This window comes from Rhinatrema bivittatum, chromosome 5 (assembly GCF_901001135.1).
Source record: "Rhinatrema bivittatum chromosome 5, aRhiBiv1.1, whole genome shotgun sequence".
Lineage (NCBI taxonomy): Eukaryota > Metazoa > Chordata > Amphibia > Gymnophiona > Rhinatrematidae > Rhinatrema > Rhinatrema bivittatum.
The window spans coordinates 95,762,481-95,776,555 of NC_042619.1; the positions used below are offsets into that span (position 1 = coordinate 95,762,481).

At 45.2% G+C, this 14,075-nt stretch overlaps 1 protein-coding gene across 2 annotated transcripts in view; it reads left to right on the plus strand.

Moving 5' to 3' along the window:
- LOC115092095 (microtubule-associated tumor suppressor candidate 2-like) overlaps window positions 1-14,075 on the plus strand; it is a 404,152-nt gene continuing 390,077 nt past the window's right edge. The window contains exon 1 of one of the 2 annotated variants that reach the window (XM_029602617.1): window positions 1-393. In XM_029602617.1, the coding sequence (XP_029458477.1) occupies window positions 225-393 (169 nt within the window). In that variant the 5' untranslated portion in view covers window positions 1-224. The remainder of the gene's footprint in view (window positions 394-14,075) is intronic. The other variant, XM_029602618.1, reaches the window with a different exon arrangement.

Sequence of the window (14,075 nt, forward strand, 5' to 3'; positions counted from 1 at the left end):
TTTTGCCTTAGGCAGCAAGTAGGAAGAGACAGTAATCTATAAATCTCTTGCTGTTTAACAGCTTTGCAGAAGTATGGTGCCTTTTGTGGCTTGTGCTTTCTTTTTTCCTTTCCAATCACTACTGTTACTGTTGTCTCTTTTTTGACGTGGTGGCTCCCACAGACACTTTTTACCTCTTCTTAACGCTGCTGCTGCTCCTGCTTTTGCCCTGGGCCCTTCGCTCCATGCTACTGAGTGAATCACGATGCCGTCCACCCAGAAACCGTCCAGGTATACCAGTCCATAAGTTCCACCAGGATCGAGGAGCTAACGACGTCAGATCAGAGAATGTGCATGGCAAGATCTGCCATCGCCTGCGAGGCATTGAAGGTGAGAGACCAGCAAACACAGACAGTAAGGGTTGGGGGAGGCACCAATCAGACAGGGAGGAAGAGAGGGAAGATTTTCTGGGTAGAAAGGGAGGGATAGAGGAAGGGAGAGCAGAGGGGACCTAGGCCAGGAGGGAAAGGCCCCTGGAAAAGGAAGAAGAGAGGGAGACTGCTGAGTCAAGGAGGGAGAGTAAGATGGGTCACTACTCAAAGGAGGAAGAACTAACTGGGTGGAGAGGATGAGAGGAAAGGAGCACAAATTTTGCAGGAGGGAGAAAGAGTGGGAGGAAGGGGGCCACTGGTCAGGTAGGAAAGGAAAGCAGGAGGGGGAGGGTCACTGGTTTGCCTCAAAGACCTTCTTCTCTGACTCCAGATAGTTCAGCATTTGGCTGCATTTCTTCTCTCCAATTACACCTCGAGAGATCATATTACTCCTTCCTTATGTTATATTCACTGGTTGCCAGGATATGCTAAGCAATGTATAGACTTTAAACTGTAATTTTTAAGACCCTTCATGATCTTGGGTCACTTTATCTTAAATTGTGCTTGGTCTAATATGTATCATCTAGGCTGTGCCTCTCATCGCAGGACACACTTCTGAAAATTCTATCTCCAAGAGATATCAGAAAAAAGATTTTTCTTTAATGTCCCCCTATTCATGGAATGTAATTCTTGAACAGCTTTTAACAGATTTGCTGACATTTAGGAAGCAATTGAAGACTTGGCTTTTTTCTGGGACTTTTTATTTATAAGATAGGATTTTTATTCAGTAACGCCTTTAAGAATAAGTTATGATTGTTGTGTATTTCTTTTAATATTACCTGTTCTTATGTAATGCTTATTTATGTATTGCTGATTTTTTATTTATTAAATCTATTTGATGACCTATATTATGATGGATTGTATTTTTATTATGCAATACTCATTGTACCTCGCTATTGGTATTGAAAAGTGGGTTATAAATCAAATAAAATGAAAATGAAACAAAAATAGTCAGGAAGAAAGAGAAAAGAGGAGGGAGAGCTGAAGGAGTACTCATCGCCAGGGAGGGGGACTGTGAGGAGACTCTGGCTGGGCAGGGAGGAAGAGAAGTAAAGAGGCACCAGTCAGGTAGGGATGGAGAGAAGAAGGGGCAAGAGTCAGCAGGGAAGGGTAGAGAGTGAAGGGTGACTAGGCAGGGAGGGAGGGTGTACAAGTCAAACAGCTAATGTTTGGTAGTCCAACAATTTGGTAAAGGGTGGCTCAAGTGTACTGACATGTTGTTCACTAAATCCATAGCATGCAGATGTTAAAAACATATTTAGTCTTTATTGTGTATTTGCAATTATGTTGGTTCGCTGTAAACCGAAGCGATATGTACTTGTACATGATCTTCGGTATAAAAAAGTCTTTAAATAAATAAATAAATAAATAAATAAATAAGCAAATTTTTAATACAAGTTTCTCAAACTCCAAATCTTAAAATTACCGAAGGTATCAGTTTTGGTTTTAGCTCTACAAAATTGGTTTAAATTTCAAAGTTTTTCCGATAGAGCTAAAAAAAAGAGCTGAAAAATTGTAGTATGGTGTCCATTTTCTGCCCCTAAGAGAATATTGGTCCTTTCAACATGTAGAATGTAACCTCAGCTACTCTTAGGGCATTCAGAATAACAGGAGTCTCAATAGACCTTTGGCTGCATATGATGTCAGAACAGTATAGGTGTGTTAAGGAGGAGCGTCATTCCCTATTGGGAGGGGTGAAGTAAGGGTATAAAAATCCCTGCTCCCACGTGAAGCAGGAGCATCATGAGAGGATTCTAAGATCAGGAGTCCAAGATAGCTCCTTTGGGCCTGTCTTTGTCCAAGAGGGTCCAGAGAATTTGGGTGGAGGAGGGGAAGTCTAAGGTGAAGGTGTCTGGGAATCCAGTAGAGAATGAGAATTTGAAGAGTTTGGTGGAACAGCAGGCACAGCGCAATCTAGTGTGCACACTGTGCATGCGCATGGGGAGTCAGCAGCAGCAGGAGATACTGCAGGGCAGCCAGCAGAGCTCAACCCACTGGCATTCAAAAAAGAAAAAAAGCCTGAAGAGAGGTGGGTGGCCGGATGAGCTCAATCAGCTGGTGGTCAAAAATGGGGAAAGGCCATGGCAGTGTTCCCTCTTCGCTGCATATTTTTACACACAGCTTCCTGTTCACATCGCAGGAAGGCCAGTGGGACTGAAGCAAAGACAAGTCCGCAGGCCCATGGTGGAGCTCATTCCACCTCGGCCCGAAGTGAAGAGGAGGCCAAATGGGGTTCCAGTGGAGCTTATACTACCGTACCCTAAAGAAAAGAGGAGGCATGTTTGTGTGTCTGTGTCAGAGCTTGTATGCATGTGTATGTGTCTGTGTCTGTGTGAGAGCCTGTGTGTGTGTCTGTGTCTATGTCAGAGCTTGTGTGCATGTATGAGTGTGTATGCCTGTGAGAGCCTATGTGTCACATATAGGCTATCACATACATGCGCACACATACATAATGTGTCTGTGAGGGAGAGAGGGCCTGTGTATGTGAGAGAGAGGGAGAGCATAGCCATGTATATGAGAGAGGGAGTGTGTGAGAGCATAGCCATGCTTATGAGAGAGGGAGTGTGTGAGAGAAAGAATGTGTTATTATTCGTGTGTGTGAGAAGATAAAGGGTGTGCGGCCCTACCTCCCCCAAACCATGGCAATCTCAGAGTGGAGAGCAGGAGAGTTTTTAATCCTTACTAGTTTAAATTATTGGTCATAATTTTATGCTTCTTCTGTTTTGAAATATTTTATTTTTTGTTGGGGGAAATATTAGAACATTTTTTAATTATTGGATTTTTTTTATTCATCAGATGTTTTGAATTATTTTATTGGTGTTTGGGAAATTTGGGGTGTTCTATTTGTTAACTGGTTTGAAATATTTATTCTTTTTATGAATATGATTTTATTGTTAATATTGATGTTTTATATTTCTTTATTTTTATTTAATGTTTTATGAAGAATGGTAATGTTTCTGTTTTTCCATTGTTGCTCTGTATGTAGAGCCTGGCTTGTTTTGGGTTCCAGATCAGTTCTTCTCAGCATGCTTCTATTTATACTTTCTGGTTTCTTTATTCTTTATTTGGTCAGGGTCTATCTGTGTTCCCCTTGAGGTGAGGTATTCTGCTACCATATAATTTATCTATAGGGATCTATAGCAATCTGATTTGTTCTGTTTTCCTAATGGGAGGTGTATTGGTATTCTAGGGCCTGGTGTAATATGTGCAGTGTTGCCGTTTCATAAATAAAGTTGTTACTGTCTAAGTGTTGGCAGTTAGGGTTGTTTTGGTATAGGAGGTTTACTATATTGTAATGGTAATTCCATTTATTCATGGCTTTCTGAGGGCCAAGCCCACACCCAACACGGATTACAAAAAACCTAATTCCATAGGAGTTCCAAATGTCATTTTTTGCAGGATTTTCTCGTTGGCACCACAGCAGCGCATGTAAATATAATATGCATGCTGTGATATTTTTGCCTCAGAAGACTGAATGAATTGGGGAAGGGGGGGGGGGGGGGGGCAGCACAGTGCAGCAAAAAAATTAGCATTGGCCCTGAGAACCAGTATGTTACTCTTAGGAGAGTAAGAGGATCAAGAAGAGAACAAATTACGTCTGTCAAACAGGTACAGGGAGGACCAGGAAGGAAAGGATTCCACTCTCAAAGAGCTGAGGGAAAGTTGGGCAGAGACTGTAGGATTTTGTTTTGCAATCAGTGTTCTGTTACAGTGCTGGTGCATTGCTCTGAAGTGCAGCAGATTTTTTTGATTTGTTTCCTGCCACCAGTTTGTTCAGTAAAGATTTTGGAGGTAATTTTACGTGCATAAAAGTAGTGCATATTGTAACAATTTTCAAAAGCCCACTTACACGCGTAGAGTGCATTTACGCACGTAAAACCCAGTTTTAAGTGTGTGAATCCTTGTGAAAGTTGCCCCCTTAATTTGGAAAAACAGAGCTGGAGTGAAGAGTGATTTTTTTTTTTTGGTGTGACTTAGTGCTATGCAGGAGAGCCCCAAGCAAGACAAAATCCTAAGGGCCTTGAAAAGACCGTTTTTTTCCACCCTATGCTGGACCTCCATTGCCTCAGGCACAAAAAACTTAGGGGTAGATTTTTTTAAAAAGCGCGTTCACGTACTTTTGTTTGCGCACCAGGCGCAAACAAAAGTACGTTCCCTCCGAGGCCGCTCCGAAATCGGAGCGGCCTCGGAGGGAACTTTCTTTCGCCCTCCCCTCCCTTCCCCTACCTAACCCACCCCCCCGGCCCTATCTAAACCCCCCACCCTACCTTTATCCACGGATTTACGCCTCCCGGAGGGAGACGTAAATCCACGCACGCCAGCGGGCTGCTGGCGCACCGAGACTCGACCCGGGGCGGTTCCGGAGGGCGCGGCCACGCCCCTGAAATGCCGCGCCCCGCCCCCGAAACGCCGCGTCATCCGGTCCTGCCCCCGACAAGCCCCTGACACGCCCCCTTCGAAAAACCCCGGGACCTACGCGCGTCCCAGGGCTCTGCGCGCGCCGGCGGCCTATGGAAAATAGGCGCGCCGGCGCGCAAGGCCCTGCTTGCGTAAATCCGGGCGGATTTACGCGAGCAGGACTTTTAAAATCCGCTCCTTAGATTGTAAGCCCTCTGGGGATGGAGAAATACCTACAGTACCTGAATGTAAACCGGTGTGATATCTCGATTGAGATCAAATGTCGGTATATAAAAATAATAAATAAATAAACCCCTGGGAGGTGATGGATCCTTGCATGGTCCATGACTTTCCCCGTGTACCCCCATGCCCAAGAGCTGACCGGGGCAGAGGCTACAAAATGTTGTAAGTTAAATATTTTCCAGTTTTTTTGCCCTTATTTATCTTTTTTTTTTTTAAACCTACTGCACCTGTATTTCTGAAGGTCTGCAGACTGATAAGTATTGGGTGACCTTTTTGATGAACCAGCAAATGACTGGCAATCGTAATGTAACATAATATTACCATTCGAATAAGATCTGGTGGAAGTGCAGGATTTACAGAGCATGCAAGATCCAGTCAGGATTACAGGGCACTTTATAGCTTAGCACTACACAAACATACATGCAGCCAGCTCTGTGGTGAAATGTCTAGCAGCGCATTTGTGACGGGCAGGCTGCATCCAAACTTCCATAGGGGAAGATGGAGAAAGAACAATGGAAGACAGTGCATCTAATCTCCTTAAAATAAAATCTTGATATTATTTTTGAAAAGAAATATTATTTCACAAATATATTGTAATACTGGAGTAAAAAAATAAAACAGGTATAAGCCATCCATGTTAAATCAGGTTTCTAGCTGCACTCTGGCAAGGCATCAATTAGGGAGTTTGTGTTAGCAGATAAGATTTTCTCTTTTTATGCATGTCCCATTTACGTTGGCTGTGCTCCAAAATATATATTCTGGGTTTCTAATTTGTAGAATACTAAAGGCAGATAATTAAAATATCAAAGTGCATGTTGCCCAGCTTTTAGGTACCTAAGCCTGGCTCTTATAGATAACTTAAAGCAACAAACAAGCACCATGGGGTCTCCAAAGGTTTTTTTACATATGAAGATGGTGTAGATCAAAAGGAAGACTCCTGTTTTATCTTTTCAAACTACTGCCTTACACGTAACTCTTTGCTGGATGGTTATATTATGAATACAGTACAAAACTGTAGCGTTTAGTATAGAAAAAAATGCTCAGGGATACGAAGGCAGGAGGCTTAGAGAAAAATGCGAGGATATATTAGAGATGTGAATCGTGTGATCGATCGTCTTAACGATCGATTTCGGCTGGGGGGGGGAGGGAATCGGATCGTCGCGGTTTTGTTTTTTTAAATATCGTGAAAATCATAAATCGGGGGAGGGCGGGAAAACCGGCACACTAAAACATCCCTAAAACCCACCCCGACCCTTTAAAATAAATCCCCCACCCTCCCGAACCCCCCCAAAATGCCTTAAATTACCTGGGGTCCAGAGGGGGGGTCCCGGTGTGATCTTTTACTCTCAGGCCTCCGGTGCATTGTAGAAATGTCCCCCGACGTCAGGAGCGTAGGAGATCGCTCCCGGACCCCCGCTGGACCCCCAGGGACTTTTGGCCAGCTTGGGGGGGCCTCCTGACCCCCACAAGACTTGTCAAAAGTCCAGCGGGGGTCCGGGAGCGACCTCCTGCACTCGAATCGTTTTGCCGTACAAAATGGCACCGGCCATACAGCCAGGAGCGTAGGAGATCGCTCCCGGACCCCCGCTGGACCCCCAGGGACTTTTGGCCTGGTCGGCCATATGATAGCACCGTGTTTCCCCGAAAATAAGACATCCCTGAAAATAAGCCCTAGGCATTTTTTCCAAGATAAAAAAGAATATAAGACCTGTCTTAGTATCGGAGAAACACGGTAGTTCCTCTTTTCAGAAGTAGATAATGGCTGATAAAACCTTCTACTCAGCCAATATTCTTGTTTGATATTTGCTAACAGAATGGACCCAGATTAAAGCAATAATTATGTATATTTATATTCTGCCTTTCAAAGCAGATTACATTCAAGTACTGTAGGTATTTCCCTATCCCCAGAAGGTTTACAATCTTTACTGTGTTAAGGGTGAAATGTGCAAAAATCAGCATTTTTATGTGGGATATATCCTTATTGTGGTGATATTGCATGATATTAACAATTGCACAATTTTTTGGCCAAAAAGCTGCCCCAGATGCTTTGCATGCATTAAATTTTCAAATAACATGCAAAGCAGCTCATCTATACCTAATTTCATGCAAATCAAATAACATGGTTTGCCAAAACTGACACAAACCAAAGTGGAATTATACCCCCGGGACCTCTTTTTCCCTGGGTAAATTTTGTATGGGCAATGAGTTGTCCAAACAAAATGTAGCCATGGAGCAATATTAAATTGCAGGTTTTATTCAGCTCACTGTTATGATTAGTGTGTATGTGGACCCCTGGCCCGAGGTGCGAGTTGATACAGCCTGTGCGGAAGAGCCTCACAGGTCCGCACCATCAGGAGGCGAGGTGTTGGAGAGTAGGGGAGCTCTGTGCACAGTCAAGGGGGGAGCCCCAGAGACCAGGAGATGACCCCCGTAGGGTAGCAGTCTGTAGATGGCACTTGGAGAGACTGAAGAGAGAGGGCACCAGGCAGATCACGGGATGATAGGCGCCTGAACAGCCAAGCAGGATATTCTCCGATGGTGCAGCCCGAGGGGAGGAGCCACAGCGCAATGAGTGTAGAGGGAGAGTGTAGGCGAATCCCCCGGGGCGGAGAGCCCTAGCCCAAGTCCAGTAGCTCACGTAGATAGGTACCTAGAGATCGCTGGGTAGCTGGCTGAGTAATGGAGAAACAGGCCCGTGGAGCAGGACAGCTGTCAATTGTAGAATTACAAGGAGCAAGCCCCAAGGAGCGGGGAAACTCAGGGTGGTCTTGGAGTAGGTGAGCACGGCCCGAGGAGTGGAAAGGCGCGAGCAGTCTTTGAAGGATACCACGCAACCCCGCGGAGCAGGGAAGGCCAGCTAAGAACTCACAAGTCATTGCAGTAGTTCCCAAGGAGAGCCGAGGTAGAGCAGGAAGCCAGATGGAACCGAAGAGGCACGGGGCCAGCCCGAGGAGCAGGGTAGGCCAGGGAACAGGTCCCCGTAGAGCGCACACTGACCCCTGAGGAGCGGGTGCCAGACAGGGTCCACGACACAAGCAGGAGTGGCATCTCAGGAACAAGGCAGGCGTAGGACTCGTACGGAACTTGTTGCCAAGTTGGCTCGCTGGGGGCGAAGCAGGAGCTTAAATACTGGAGTCCGATGACATCATCAACAGGGGACACCCCCGAGGTTCCTGCCGAAGTGGCTTCAAAGGCAGGACTTGTGACGCACGCGCGCCTAGGAGGACCTGACATCAGAGCTGGAAGTAATGGCGTCCATGCCTCTGCGAGAAGGGCCGCGGAACGCGGCGATGCAGAGAGGCCCGTGCAGCAAGGAGACCCGGGAGGGTAGGAAAGCAGAACAAGCTGTGAGTACTCGTGGCCACAGCCGTCTGCGACCGACAGGCATAACACGGACTCCCATAATTAGCCAGACAAACCCTTTGATTATCGTCTTCCATGCTGTTTGTGCAAAAATTAGCAAACCATTTCATACTTCCTCTTTTCTTCTCATAAGCAGAATAACCTAATGAGAGAGCCCTTAGGGCATAACAGTGTGAATGCAGTGCATATTATATACCAGGGGTTAGAGTGAAGACAGGCAATATCTATTAGCCTGCTATCTATTCATTTATTTGTTTAAGAGTGTAATTTGTAGGGTTGCCAACTAGCGCAGGTCAGTGCTTATCTATTTACAGCTTAGCTCCCTTATGTCTTCATTTATAGTCCTACTTTTCTTGGAAAAACTAAAATTAGAAGTCCATAGTTGTAATGGGGCAAGGCTTGTATGAGTTCAGGCTGCAGGGTCATTTATTTATTTATTTAACAGCTTTTTTATACCGACATTAGAGGACACATCATATTGGTTTACATCTGAACAAAAGGTGGAAAATACAAAAAACGGGGAGCAACACACATGACTGCCAAGGTTGCCAAACTGCAAGGCCTAGGAAAAAAATACCCTGCAGGCTCTCCTGCTGGGAGCCCTCCTCCCTACTTAGGCTTCAGCTGTCCCTCCATGTACCTCTGCCTTTCTCCCCCTACCCCCAAGTCCCATCCATGCACTGCAACTCCCATCTGTTCCAAAGCAGCAACAGCTGGATGGGGGTGGGGGAAGGGGAGGAAGGCAGAGGTACATGGAGGGGCAGAGGAAGCTTGAGTCAAACATTTTCCTTGACAATACTATCAATGTCTTTTGACAAAAGATATATGTAGGTTTTTATAACTATATAGTTGCTATAGAGAAGGTACAGAGAAGGGCAAGCAACATGATGGAACTGCTCCCCATGAGGAAAGACTAAAGAGGTTAGGGCTGTTCAGCTTGGAGAAGAGACGGCTGAGGGGGGATATGGTCTTTAAAATCATAAGAGGTCTAGAACAGGTAAATGTGAATTGGCTATTTACTCTTTCGAATGATAGAAGGACTAGGGGGCATTCCATGAAGTTAGCATGTAGCACAATTAAAACCAATTGGAGAAAATTCTTTTTCACTCAATGCACAATTAAACTCTGGAATTTGTTGCCAGCTACACTAACTGCCAGTTCAGTTAGTGTAGCTGGATTCAAAAAAGGTTTGGATAAGTTCTTGGAGGAGAAGTCCATTACCTGCTATTAATCAAGTTGATTTAGAAAATAGCCACTACTATTACTATCATCAACAGCATGGAATATACTTAGAGGTAGATTTTTAAAAAGTATGCGCACGCGTTCATGTGCACACGCTACCTGGCGCGCACACATGGATGTGCGATTTTATAACATGCGCGAGCTGGCGCATGCGTGTTATAAAATTCCAGGTCGGCTCACCCAAGGGGGGGGTCTAATTTTGCAAAATTGCACAGTGATGCATCAGGGCCTTCCCCAAATCCCTCCCAGTCCGCTCCAATTAAGGAGCGGACTGGGAGGGAACTTCCCAACCCCCTACCCTGACCTCCCTTCCCCTTCCCCTTCCCCTATCCTACCCTCCCCCTATCCCTATCCTAACTACCCCTATTTTTTTGGTTTTACCTTTTGCTCCTGCAAAGGAGCAGGAGCAAGTTACACACGCTGGTAAATGGACGCTGTACCGGGTGCCTCTAGCCCTGCCCCGCCCCCTAGACTGCCCCATTTTAAAGCCCCGGCATTTACATGCATCCCGGGGTTTATGCGCGTGGCCAGGCCTGTTTGAAAATTAGCCCAGCGTGTGTAAGGCCCGGGATTTACGCGTGTCGGGGTTTTAAAATCCGCCCCCTAGTGTTTGGGAACTTGCTAGACACTTTAGCCTGGATTGGCCACTGTTGGAAACAGGATGCTGGGCTTGATGGACCCTTGGTCTGACCCAGCATGGCAATTTCTTATGTTCTTATGTTTTTTTTTAAAGTCTCTATCATATCCCCTTGTTTCTCTTTTCCTCTCATATATTTATTTAGAACCTCAAGTCTAAGCTTATATGTTTTTTGATGCACACCCACACCATTTCAATTATCCTTTCTCTGAACTGCCTCTAGTTTATCTCTGTCTCTAGCCTCGAGAACTGAACACAGTACTAATGACCTGTAAAGATGCATTATGACTTTCTTTTTTCTACTGGGTATTGTAGGGAGTTGTACTCCAAATCTCTAAGGGTTATTTCTTAGAGTATAATTTATTTGCCATGTCATACTTAGAACAAGGACTTCTTTGATTTGTCAAGATTTAAAGTAATTTTATTAAGAGTTATATAAATTAAACATAATTGATTATTACACAAATATATAGCAATTGCGTTAATGATTCAAGAAAGATAAACTTTTACAGTTTTTAAATTGCTACAAAAAATCATTGACTAAAAGTCTATACAAATTTGCTAATTCACAGATATTACAGGCTAACTAACCTCTGATTACTTAGGATTAACTCTCTGACTAACTCGAGTTAGTGCGCACTAACGGGAGTTAGTGCGCACTAACTGGGAGTTAGTGCGCACTAACTGAAAATGATACAATTTGACACTTTTCAGGTCAGTTAAGGTCAGTTTAGGAATGAATATGTATTCCTATTGGCTGCCCTCTTATTTATTCATGTTACCAAGTTTCCTACTGACAGTATATGGGGGATGGGAAATGGAAACAGTTGGTAGCTTGACAAAACAAGTAATGTGATCAGTCAATGTGACTAGAACTTGTGCCCTAACCCTGATACCAGGGGTATTGTGATCTTCCTGCACACAGTGCCCTATCCCTATTAATACCAGGAGTGTTGTGATCTTCCTGCACACAGTGCCCTATCCCTAATACCAGGGGTGTTGTGATCTTCCTGCACACAGTGCCCTATTCCTGATACTGGGGGTGTTGTGATCTTCCTGTACACAGTGCCCTATTCCTGATACCGGGGGTGTTGTGATCTTCTTGCACACATCCCGGTATCAGGGATAGGGCACTGCATGCAGGAAGATCACAACACTCCTGGTATTAATAGGGATAGGGCACTGCATGCAGGAAGATCACAACACTCCTGGTATTAATAGGGATAGGGCACTGCATGCAGGAAGATCACAACACCCCTGGTATCAGGGATAGGGCACTGTGTGCAGGAAGATCACAATACCCCGGAGGAGTGAGGGTCAGGCAGATCCCCCCTGTCTGTGAAGCCAGCCTCTCACTAGTAATGCAGGGAGGGAGCTGTCTCAGACTTCACCATCCTCCCCCCCCCCCCCTCACCCACACACCATTCACTAGCTGGGACATGGGGGAAGTCAGGAGTGAGGGTCAGGCAGCTCCCCCCTGTCTGTGAAGCCAGCCTCTCACTAGTAATGCAGGGAGGGAGCTGTCTCAGACTTCACCATCCTCCCCCCCCCCTCACCCACACACCATTCACTAGCTGGGACATGGGGGAAGTCAGGAGTGAGGGTCAGGCAGCTCCCCCCTGTCTGTGAAGCCAGCCTCTCACTAGTAATGCAGGGAGGGAGCTGTCTCAGACTTCACCATCCTCCCCCCCCCCTCACCCACACACCATTCACTAGCTGGGACATGGGGGAAGTCAGGAGTGAGGGTTAGGGCAGCTCCCCCCTGTCTGTGAAGCCAGCCTCTCACTAGTAATGCAGGGAGGGAGCTGTCTCAGACTTCACCATCCTCCCCTCCCCCTCACCCACACACCATTCACTAGCTGGGACATGGGGGAAGTCAGGAGTGAGGGTCAGGCAGCTCCCCCCTGTCTGTGAAGCCAGCCTCTCACTAGTAATGCAGGGAGGGAGCTGTCTCAGACTTCACCATCCTCCCCCCCCCCCCTCACCCACACACCATTCACTAGCTGGGACATGGGGGAAGTCAGGAGTGAGGGTCAGGCAGCTCCCCCCCTGTCTGTGAAGCCAGCCTCTCACTAGTAATGCAGGGAGGGAGCTGTCTCAGACTTCACCATCCTCCCCCCCCCCTCACCCACACACCATTCACTAGCTGGGACATGGGGGAAGTCAGGAGTGAGGGTCAGGCAGCTCCCCCCTGTCTGTGAAGCCAGCCTCTCACTAGTAATGCAGGGAGGGAGCTGTCTCAGACTGGTATCAGGGTTAGGGCACTGTGTGCAGGAAGATCACAACACTCCTGGTATTAATAGGGATAGGGCACTGTAAGAGATGACTGTAGTAGATTGAATAAAGATCTGATGTTTCTGCTCTCCTCACACCAAACAAAAACAACACACAAGCAGAGAAGCCCTTCTTACAAAGCTGAGCTAGTGAGTTAAGTAGGAGGAAAAGTAAACATACTGGTGCCAGTGTGGCTACTTAAAAAATACACTTACCAACAATCAATTACATATATTTGAACTGTGTACAGTTCCAGCCAGGACCACCTTTCTAAAATGCACAGTGATTGGCAAATTCAACATGCACTAGCATTTCAGGTGCCTGCTAACAAAAATAATAAACAAACAAGTTCTAGTCAGGTGAGTGCTGATCATTACATTACTTTTTTTGTCAAGCTTCCAATGTTTCCATTTCACATCCCCCCAACCATATTGGTAACATCAATAGATAAGAGCACAGCCAGCCAATAGGAATACATACATACATATTCATTCCTAAGTGACCTTTACTGACCTGGGAAGTGTGAACACTTTGTTTCATTTTCTGTTGGTGTTCGTTAGTTTCCAGTTCCATTTCCCATCCCCCCAACCATCACCTCAGTGGTAACCTTGGTAACATCAATAGATAAGAGGGCAGCCAGCCAATAGGAACACATATTCATTCCTAACTGACCTTCAGTGACCTGGAAAGTGTTTATTTGTATCATTTTCAGTTAGTGCGCACTAAATCGAGTTAGTGCGCACTAACGGGGAGTTAGTGCGCACTAACTCGAGTTAGTGCGCACTAACACGATTTAACGATTTTTAACGATAAATCGTTAGAATTTCTATTGTATCGTGTTCTATAACGATTTAAGACGATATAAACATTATCGGACGATAATTTTAATCGTTGAAAAACGATTCACATCCCTATAAAATAAGGCGTAATTGTCTAAGATAAATGTGATCTGCAGAATGGATTGCGATGGTGAGAAAATCTTGATAGCTGGAGGTAAAAAATAATCAAAGTTCTGGAAAAGTTTAGTTTAGTTGATAAAAACACTTTTCTTCCATTTAAGAACCAAATCGATGTTCAATAAACTAGATCAAAATACAATCTAAATGACTTCAAACTTAAGATTTAAAATTTGTTTCTCTCACCACACAATTGTAAATATGTGTAGTTTCCCTGCTGGTAAAGTAGCCTGTGTATTGGTTAGGAAGCAGGAGTTTTGTGGCTCAGGTGCGGTGATTTCAGATTCAGAATCAGTAGGCTGGTTGCAGAAGACTGGCAGAGATACAGTAGCTTCTGTGTAGGAATCTCAGTGAGGTTGATGCTGGCTTTCAGTGTATCAATGTCCATTGGTAATGGCAGGTGTTTTTGATGATTGAAGGTTGTTGTCTCCTTTGTCTATCCTGGCTTATAACCAAATTGGCATATCAATGCATATGGATGAGAGCCAGGGATGGCTTTGATTAGAAGATTCCTACTTTTTTTTTAATAAAAGTGAATAATTCATCTTTGCA